Source organism: Oryx dammah, unplaced genomic scaffold (genome assembly GCF_014754425.2).
Source record: "Oryx dammah isolate SB20612 unplaced genomic scaffold, SCBI_Odam_1.1 HiC_scaffold_11056, whole genome shotgun sequence".
Classification (NCBI taxonomy): domain Eukaryota; kingdom Metazoa; phylum Chordata; class Mammalia; order Artiodactyla; family Bovidae; genus Oryx; species Oryx dammah.
In genome coordinates, this window is record NW_024080450.1 from 3,201,306 (window position 1) to 3,212,116 (window position 10,811).

Genomic DNA, 10,811 nt, shown 5'->3' on the forward strand with positions numbered 1-10,811 from the left:
AATGAAATACCTATGGCTAATTCTTGTTGATGATGGAAAACCACAAAGTTCTGTAAAGCAATTATCCTTCCATTAAAAAATAAAGAAAGAAATAAAAAGAATGAAATGTCATTTGCAACAACATAGATGGACCTAGAGATTATCATAGTTAGTGAAGTAAGTCAGACAGAGAGATAAATACCATCATGCCACGTACATGTGGAATCTAAAACACAATTATACAAATGAACTTACAAAACAAAAATACAGTCACAGACGTGGAAAACAAACTATGGCTACCAGGGAGGAAAGGGGAGGGGAGGGATAAATTGGGAGATTAGGATTGATGTATACACACTACTATATGTAAAATAGATTACTAATAAGGACCTACTGTATAGCACAGGGAACACTTCTCAATACTCTGTAATGGTCTATATAGGATAAGAATCTAAAAAAGACTGGATATGTGCATATGTATAACCAATTCAGTTTGCTCTACACCTGAAACTGACACAACATGGTAAACCAACTGTATTCCAACAAAATTTTTAAATAAATAAATAAGAACATTGTCCAAGTCACAAAATACCAAACAAAATCCCCCCATCCTAAGTAACATGAGTGCCTGCTGCTTCTTTACCAACCACAGCTTTCAGTTCAGTTCAGTCGCTCAGTCGTGTCCGGCACGCCAGGCCTCCCTGTCCATCACCAACTCCTGGAGTTCACTCAAACTCATGTCCATTGAGTCAGTGATGCCATCCAGCCATCTCATCCTCTGTCATCCCCTTCTCCTCCTGCTCCAAATCCCTCCCAGCATCAGAGTCTTTTCCAGTGAGTCAACTCTTCGCATGAGGTGGCCAAAGTACTGGAGGTTCAGCTTTAGCATCAGTCCTTCCAATCAACACCCAGGACTAATTTCCTTTAGAATGGTCTGGTTGGATCTCCTTGCAGTCCAAAGGACTCTCAAGAGTCTTCTCCAACACCACAATTCAAAAGCATCAATTCTCCGGCACTCAGCTTTCTTCAGAGTCCTCAGTCTAATCTGCCCTTATACAGATAAGGGGTATTGAGATACCTAGTCAAAGAACTGTCATCACTTTATGACAGCACCCAGTCCAAAGGGAATGCTTACTTCCTTGCGCTCTCCCCAAAACCACCCCACCACAGCCCAAATCTCTCACCTCCTACAGACACCCTACAGCTCCCTATGGTATGTGGTTTTTCTAACTGCAACAAGTAATAAACCCAACTCACTCAACCTCTCATTAAAGTCAGAAATCACACAGGAAACATTAACAAAACCACCTCTACCCAACATACCTCTTGTTCAAGCAATGTAATCAGACCAGGAAGAGAAATAATAAATAAAGGCATTGGGGGAAAAAGACATAAAAGCAATATTAAATAATTAAACAGTCCCAAGAGAATCAATTGAAAACTATCAGAACCCAGAGTGAGTTCAATAAAGCAATCTATTATGAATTAAAATAAAACTTAGGACTTCTCTGGTAGTCCAGTGGTTAAGAATCTGCCTTCCAATGCAGGGGATGTGGGTTCGATCCATGGTCCAGGAAGATCCCACATGCCACAGGGCAACTAAGTCCAAGCACCACAACTACTGAGCCCTCCCTCTGGAGCCCATGTGCCACAACTAGAGAAGCCCCCGTGCTGCAGTGAAGACCCTGTGTGCCACAGCTAAGGCCCGGTGCAGCCAAATGAATAAATGCTCTATGTATTATGAGCTCAAGAGTCACCAGAAAGCAAATCACAATATATAGTGGGGAAATTTCCCACTCACAATAGCAACAAAACAACTGGGAATAATGTAAGAAAAAATTTCAGATGAATAGAACGAAATATCTGAAAAATGGAAATACATACTGTGAGCTGAGGTAGAAAGGCTTACTATCTTAAAAATAAATATGATTTATTTATATTCATTATAAATTATAATTCAATATTTAAATTTACCATAATTCTGGTAAAATCATATCGGGTTTCTATACTGAAACTATCTTTCATGGAAAAAATGAAGAAAAGTAAGGATATTAAAATGTTGCAGGGAATGAAGTCAGTATTTTATAATAACTATAAAATTTTGAATCACTATGTTGTACACCTGAAACTAATATAATATTGTAAATCAACTATACCTCAATTTTTAAAAAGTTATAGTAACTAAAGTGGTTTTGAATCTTATGAAATTAGAAACACAAATCAATGAAACAGAGTAGGAAGGCCAAAAACATGCAGAGATATATGAAAAGTTGAGTATATAAAAAATAAGTGGAGAAATATCATTCAAAAAAATGCCTTTTGGACAACTGACTAACTATTTGGAAAATTAGGTTATACCCTACTTCAAGTTATAGACAAAAATTAATTGCCAGATTTAAATATAAATAAACACAAAACACAAAATGATTTTAAAAGACATCCAAATTAAAAGCAATCATGAAAGGCAAAACACATGTTAAAAAAGATGAACTGACTTAACTATGTAAAAGTTAAATTTGGATGTCAAAAAATAAAGGCAGTAAAAGAAAACTAGATGCAAACTAGGAAATAATGTGTAATAAGCAATTTTAAAATGTATCGATTTTAATATATAATTTTTTACAAATAAGAGTTTAAAATATGAATATATTAGTAGGAAAATCTGTAAAAAGCAGTATACCGCTTGTCATCTATAAATTTTGGAAATATCTATAGGAGCTATAATGCCCAGTGATATCAGGGATGCTGATAAACAATGTTTCTCATTCACTTTTGGTAGGAGTATAAAAACAGAAAAATAATATAGGAAATGCTATCTGGGCTCTGATTTTGAGGCAGTTCTCCAATGGAAAGAGTTCTGCGCTAGGGGTTAGGAAGCCAAGCTTATAGTCTTCTCTTTGTCTTCACAAGCTTTCTACTTGCAAGAGCACTTATCTGGGTCTGTCATCAAAATCAGAGCCCAGGCAAGCTGTTTGTATGTCTCAAATGCAAACCTCAAGCCATCTTCAAGACCAGGTGCTTTCCCTTCAAGGCACTATCTGTGTGCAGCTCTTGGCCTCTGCTACCAGCCTTGGCCACAGGATGCAACCAACCCAAGTGCCCATCAACACACCTGCCAAGGCTTCTGTTGACTCCCTCATTATTTGTTTGTAGTTCATGATTTATATCAAGTGGGAAAATCACATTGTCATCACATTGCTCCAGTCTTAGAAAAGCATGTCATTCATACAGTCAGAGTTGGCCTCTGTCCAGTGATATCTGAAGCCATGTCTTGTGTTTAAGAATATCATCAGTGTAGGACACATTCATAAAAACAGATCAATGGTCTTTTTCGTAAATGGCTTCAGAGTGCATTTGTACAGAGTACAGAAACCAAAAAAACAGAACTACTCAGAACTATTTTTGCAGCAGTTCAATAGTTAATTCTTTGGAGATAAAATGAGAAAATAATAATTAATATAGAAAGCAACTCAATATACCATAATTATTAAGATGTTCTTTAATCACATAGTGAAAGTCAAGGAGCACGGGTTCAATCCCTAGTCAGGGAATAAGATCCTACAAGCCATGCAGCATAGCCAAAAAATAAAAATAAAAAAATAATTTAAATTTTTAAAATTAATTTAATTAAAATTTTTAAAAAATACAGGATCTAGACTGTAAACGTACATTCTAGGGAACAATCAAGTTGACAGATTCATAGGACGTGAAGTTCACCTCTTCCCACAAATACATTCAAAGTTACTTAGTGCTATATAAGTAACAAGGTTTTTGCCATTCCCTTCTCCAGGGTATCTTCCCAACCCAGGGCTAAAACCCAAGTTTGATCCTGCATTGCAGGCATATTCTTTACCCTCTGACCATCAGGGAAGCCCTAAATAGCAAGGGTTTACTGGTGTAGGACTGCAGCAGGACTGGGCAGTAAGAGGTCTTCACCCCTGCTGTGGGACTGTCACATGAGTTCCACAGGGTGAAGAGTTGTCTTTCTGGGCATCCAATTCTCCACCTCTAAAATGAGATGATCAGACAATCATTAGGTCTCTTTCAAGCTTGGACATTCAGTGGTAGTACACATGTGAGTCCATCACCTGACTCTCCTTTCATTCCTAAAGAAGCAGAGAGTGTCACTAAAGAACCCATAAGACCTTGTCTTTACAAAGGGTAGGAAATGCCTCTGCCCTGCCTGACTTCCATGGCCCCCAAGTTGGTGAACCATGTAACATTCAAGAGGTCGTGGCCAGACATCGTCACTGGAGGTTCAAGAACAGCAATCGTCCTCTCCACCTTCAAGCTACAGGGCAAGGAAGATGGAAGAGGCTGTTTAGTTGGTAGGAATTTCCATTGCTCAGGCCTTGGGCCCCAGGCTGGGTGAGTCTACTTCATCCCAACTATTATTCCTACTTCCTCTCACAACGAATTCAGTGTAGACCCACTCACTGAGTAACAAATTTTTCAATCAATAACTTGTGAAAATTGAACTAACTCTAGGAATATCATTCAGCCTTAAAAAAGAAAGAAACCTCATCACAGGTTACCACATGGATGAAACTTGAGGGCAGGATGCTAAGTGAAATCAGCCAATTACAAAAGGACAAAAACTATATGAATCCACTTACATGAAGTACCTGGAGGAGTCAAATTCCTGGAGACAGACAGTAGGAGGGTGGTTGTCAGGGGAATGGGGAATTCAAAGTTTAATGGGCATAGAGTTTCAGCTTTGCAAGATGAAAAAATTCTGGATGATTGCATGACAGTATGAATATATTTAACATGACTTAACTGTACCCTTTAAAATGGTTGAGAAAGTAAATGGTATGTTATTTGTATTACACCACAATGACTTTTTAAAATTTAACTAATTATATGATCATGGCTCAGACAGTAAAGCGTCTGCCTACAATGCGGGTGACCTGGTTTCAATCCCTGGATGGGGAAGATCCCCTGGAGAAGGAAATGGCAACCCACTCCAGTACTCTTGCCTGGAAAATCCCATGGACAGAGGAGCCTGATAGGCTACAGTCCATGGGGTCACAAAGAGTCGGACATGACTGAGTGACTTCACTTTCACTTTCACTTTGGGAAATCAAGAGTAACCAATAATTATAGATCATAATGATTTCCTTCATCTCCCCAAGTACCCCACCTCCTTCAAACCCAGATGGATCTTAGGGTTTTTGGCACCCTGAACACACGAATGTCCATTTTTGTGTCTCCCCTTTTGAAATGATGTGGCTTCTAAAATATCAAATTAATGCCCTTTTTCTAGGCTCCCAGCCAAATCTCTACCACACAACCCACTAACTAGACATCTATTCTGTTGAACAGGCTAATCTATTATCAAACAAATATCTCTGGGGACAACTTGTGTATCGGTTACATAAGAGATGGATGCCTTCAATCCTTGGGATTTCTTTCCAGCTAAGATTAATACAAGGAAGAGATTTTGAATGGGAGAAGGAGGGGGGCAAAGGAGGAGGGAGTGGTTTCAGAACTCGTTGCTTTTGGAGAAAGATCTAGAAAAAGCACCATCAAGGGATGGTGTTGAAGGCAGCAGAATTACTGGGCACTCAGGGCTGGGAAGATAATTAACACGGGGAGAAGGGATGGGGACACAGAATGGAAGGGAATATCGGAAATCATTATACAGACTTGGAGATTTTGTCGTTCAGCATGCTATTGTTTAGTCCACTCACTGGCACCTTCCCACGGAAGTGGAGAATCACTACCTAACACTCTAGTACTCTAATCTATGTAGGTTGTTTGCTACTGGGAAAAGACCCTGAAAGCCCTGGCTGAACAGTTGGTTCTGGCTAAACTGTGTCTGAGTGGAAAGAAAGGGAATCCTAAGAGGAAAGGAAGAGGCTCGGGAAACCCTGGGCACCGGCAGGGAGAATTATGCTCTGTTTAAGAGGCTCAGACTCCTTCATGGGTGGTGATCTATTTAACCTCACTGCAGCCCAAGGTGAACGTCCCCAAGGACACAAAGGAAAAAGAGAGTAATGAGATAGCCTTCCTCATTCACATTCATTACACCAGCATTTTCCTTTTACCACAATCTACCAACCCAAACCAAGCCACACCCATTGCTTTCTGCTGCCAACCTGCTCACGCCTGCAAACGCAATTGCAAACACTCAACCTCCCCTCATCTCCCACAAACCACATGGCATCTGGGCTAAGGAAGCCTTACTAGAAAAACAGCAGAACCCGCTAGAGCAAAAAGTGGACAAAGTCACTTTGGATCGTACAATAAGGATACATAAAAATACAGGTTCAGAGGAGGATACAGGTTCAGAGGAGCCCCAGGATCCACTCATTCTAGTTCTTTGCTACCTCTCTCTGTTCCAGGGCATGAGATAAGAATGCCCTGGGATGCTGGCAGTTACCTTGCTCATTATCTGAAAACTGAGTAATGGCTACTCAATTCCATCAAAGTGGTGGGTCCAACCATACTTTTGGAAATAAGCATTACTGCTGTATGTGTATGTGTGTGTCCCAACCCCTTTTTCTCTCTTGTATAGATAAGAAATCATCAAACACTGATCCTGGTAAATGCTCTTAGTCATGAATGAAAAAAATTCCCACAGGAACGGCCGTTATGTGATACAGCAACATTGAAAATGAAAATTCAAGGAAGGCTGCTAAAAGATCAAGCCAGAACACCCTGTTACTAGTAACTGAATACCTACAGCAAATGTGGTTTGCAGAGGCTAAAACTGCCTGGGGTATTGGTTAAGAATTTCCTCTTCGAATCACCCCCTCCATGTGCCCTAGGTTTACAATTTAGAATTTCTATGAAATTCAGAGAGTGTTCAAATAAGTAGCTGTGATGATCTAATACCCAAGCTTCTAAATGGGCAGGAAAAGAGATGTGTTATTCAACCCAGCGAAACTTTGCCTTTCAAACTTGAGTTTTAATTCACTGCCATATTTATCAAGATGGCCACTTTCAACCCTCTGATCTGCCATTTTTTTAAATGATCTCTTCCTTATCTCAAGGCATTTTTTCTGCTCCCTTTAGGACACAAGAATCTCCATCACAACTAAGAAGATGAGGTGATTACACAACCAAGATACCATATAATCAGGGTCTAGTCCTCACCCAGTGTATTTCACATTCCTCAGCTTTCAGTGTAAGTCGCATTATTAGAAACATGTACTTCAATTGTCTGATCCCCTGGAATAACACAAGTTCTTGGATTAAGCTCTTCTGACTGACCCATAGTGATACAGGGCTGGCAGTTATCCCCTGCCATAAAATCATAAATCAGAGAACCGAGCTGGGCAAGGAAGAATCAGTTAAGTAACTAATTGTCATTAAAAAGTGACAGCAAGAGGTTTCTCTCTCCTAGAACTTGTCCTGTATAAGTCAAAAGCTGCAAAACTCTATGCCATATCAGGAAACAGGAACATGTTCAGACTATTGCCATCAACCTTTAGTTGTTCTCTGATGAGTTCACTGTCAGCCTACAACCTGAGTGCCAGATAAATGCTTATCACTCAGTGGATTTGTCTGGAGCACTCCCAACGACTCTGGAAGATCTTTAAGAAGAACTCACCTTGAACTTTTTATAGCTAATCTCCACCCTACCCACACACAATAGGTTGTTAATAAATAATCGATTGTTGACTGATTTCTCATCTTCACCAATGGGCATGGGAGACAAACAGCAAACAAGAGTTGAAACCTTTCATACTATAATTTATCACTTGAGACATTAAGGCTGAGAGAAAAAAATTGTACAAGTATGAAGGTCACCCTGATAAAGGAAAGCACATGTGGTATGCAAAGACAAAATGCACACTGTACTTATTTCCCAGAGATGACATTTTCTGAAATTCGGTTTACCAAATTGGTCTTCTTTGTTTCCTCATTTAACACAGTATGGGGTGGGGAGCGTCTAATTCATCGATGACAATCTATTCAAAATGTGAGGGCTTTTCTCTTTTCTTTTACCCTTTGACTATAATCCACTTAGTCCCCATCCCCAAAGCCCTCCCAAATAGTGGCGGGGTGTGGGGGAGCGCTCTGAGACGCCCTTGCTCAGATACTTAGCGGAACTCTGTTCTCCACATGGGCTATTTAGGAGAGTCGCGGTCTCCTCGCGTGACTCCACTGCCTCCTGGGTTCTTCTCTCGCTGCGAACAGGAGTCAGGGTGATGAGATAGTCTCCCTTGCGGTCCGGGAAGGCGCTGGCCATGGTCCTGACCTCGAGCTCGGGACTCGAGCGCCGAGGGCGCCCAGGAGCGGCGCTGGGAGAGCGCGCAGGGCGCGGCGGGGAGCGGCCGTCGAGGCCCCCGCCCTTCCCGACCCCGGGGGAGCCCGCCGGCCCCCGCGAAAACCCTCCACTGCATGCTCGGAGCTGCATCAAAAAGGGTGGGGCATCCAGCCACAGCTGCAATCGGAAGCCACCCGGGAGGACTGAAGAAGAATGGAAACCCGGCCAGTCCCCTCCCCCTCCAACCATGCTACCCCCTCCCCAGTCGGGGATAGGCCCATCCTTTACCCCCCATCCTCCACCTCCCAGGCCCAGGGAGGCGCGGGCAGCCTTTGTGGACGCACGGCCGCCCACCACCGAGCCCGAGCACAGAGAGGGGTCGGGCAGGGTGGGGTGTGTGTGCACCTGCAAGAAGCGATATTCGAGGCGGGGCAGGACTGTGGGTTACCCTGGGATCCTCGGTTCTCCGCCTAGCTGGAGGGGGGCGAGGGAGGGGCGATCCCCACGCCCTATTCTCGGTCTCCAACATCGCTCCCCCGCCCCCCCACCACCACCCATACCAACCTGGTCGTTGATGTTCTGCAGAGCTTCCTTGCCCGAGGCCCGCCGAATCTCCACCTTCCTGCTGGATTCAACAGATGGCTCCCCGCCGGCGCGCCGGCCCTGCCGGGAGTAGGGCGTCTGCGGGTCGGGGCCCAAGTGTGCGACGTCCCGCTGCTGGGCCACCACCTGCCCCGAGCCCCGGCCCACCGTCAACGAGTCGAAGTCGATGGTCTTGTTCTCCGAGGACCCCTCCACCGGGCAGAACATGCCACAGAATTTCTGCCGAGGCTTGGGGCTGCCTGAGCCCAGGTTTTTAAAAAAGGCAGGGACCTCTTCGTCCTCTGCCGCCTTCCCGGATTGCTTCCTCTCAGCCATGGCGTGGGGGCTCGGGGAGGGTTCTTGCCGTTCGTCCGTCCGTCTGCCAGTCCCTACGTCTGCCTGTCTCTAGACACAAACCCCCTGCCCCGGCTGCAGCCGCGGCTGCCGCTCTCTGCCTACCGCAAGGTGTACAAAAAGGAAGGAGGGCTGGCGAGCGAGCGACCCACCCCTCACGGTCCCTCCCCCTGACCCCGCTATCTCCCCTCCCTGCCCACGCCCCCCGCCAGCTCCAGCGAGCAGCAAAGTTGGGTCTGGGCGGGTGGCCGCTGCGGCAGCGAGAGCGGAGAGGCTGCCAGTTCCCGGCAGCTGCGGGAGGAGCGAGGCGCGGGCGGGGCGGAGGCGGGGCGCGGCGCGCCGGGGAGGGGAGCGAGGAGCCGGGGAGGCCAGGGAGGGCCTCGCTCCGGAAGTGAAGCTGCCAGACCACCGGCTAATGGATGCGCAGCGGAGGGCCCGCTGACCGCTCTGGGCGCCACGGTGAGTACCCGGCAGGGCACGCGGGGACGAAGATCGTAGGGCGCAGTCCCTGGTGCCCGCGCCCGTCTCCCGGACCTGCCCGGCCCAGGCGCCTCTTCCTCACCGCATTGCGGAGGTGGGCCCACGACGAGTGCCCACCGTGGGGAGGGCTCCCTCCCCCTGCCCCGGGTGTGAGCTGATGGGTGGGGAAAGTGGCACACACTGGCGGGCGCCAGGACACCCATGGTGGAGGGGCGGGGGAGAGAAGGAGGGGCGGCACTGGGGTTGGAGAAGAGATCGCGCAGGCCGCGTGGAAAGGGGGGACCGTAAGAGGCGCGGGGACACTAGAGCTTCGGTCTAACCACCGGCCGTGGTGGAACACTGGGAGCAGAAATTGAAACGAGATTCTCACTTACTGCTCCCACCGTGGTGGTGGTGGGGCGCATCATGGCAGGGAGAGATACAGAGGGGCGTAGCAAATACGAAGTGGGTGGGTGTAGAGACAGGAAATAGATCTACAATCTGTGCAAGTGTAGCAAGGCGAGGAGTTGGCAGGTACAGCCCAGCGCGGCAACTTAAGGGTATAGTGAGAGGAGATGCGGGTGCGCGGTATTGGCCGAGGGCGCCGTGTACCGTCGCGGCGCCGTGTACCGTCGCTGCGCCACTGCGCCAAGAAGGGTCCGGCAGATGGTCTTCCTTTGATATCTTCCGCCCCTCCCTCCTGCCAAAGGGGGAAAGATACACATGGAAGCCCACCCCGCCAAATCTCCAGCCCTACCCGGGGCCACTGGCGCCCCGCCTCATTCCACAGCCCCTGTAGCGCACTGCGCCAGAGCTGCGGGGTTTCCTAGGCTGCCAGAAGCCGCGTGCCTGGGCGCTAGTGCGCGCGCGTCCAGGGCAGGATCAGCATGTGGGGCGCGGCTGTGATGGTTGCCTTGAATTGTGTGAGGCCAAGCAGCGGAAAGGTGTATGGGGACGTGGTGTGTATGCACGGGTAGATCAGCCTCAGCCATGGGATTAGTGGGCATCCAGGGGGCATTTTGATGTAACGCCAGTACATCAGGCCAGTAACACGGCCTCCCAGGACCCTTCATTGCTTACTTCTATTCCCTGTGTCTTTTCCACGTCTCAGTCCCTGCCCAGGGTTGATTACAGCCCCGCCCCTCTCTCCACAGTGGCAAAACCCTGCAGAAACGATGCCCATCGTTTGGCAGCTCGAGAAGGAGCTCTGGGCATGCTC

The 10,811-nt window shown here is 46.5% G+C and overlaps 1 protein-coding gene across 1 annotated transcript in view; it reads right to left on the minus strand.

Moving 5' to 3' along the window:
• Positions 1 to 9,200, minus strand: part of LOC120860294 (dihydropyrimidinase-related protein 2) — a 121,092-nt gene extending 111,892 nt beyond the window's left edge. The window contains exon 1 of the mRNA XM_040236067.1: positions 8,762 to 9,200. Coding sequence (XP_040092001.1) covers positions 8,762 to 9,115 — 354 coding nt within the window. The 5' untranslated portion in view covers positions 9,116 to 9,200. The remainder of the gene's footprint in view (positions 1 to 8,761) is intronic.
• Between the last annotated feature and the right edge of the window lie 1,611 nt (positions 9,201 to 10,811).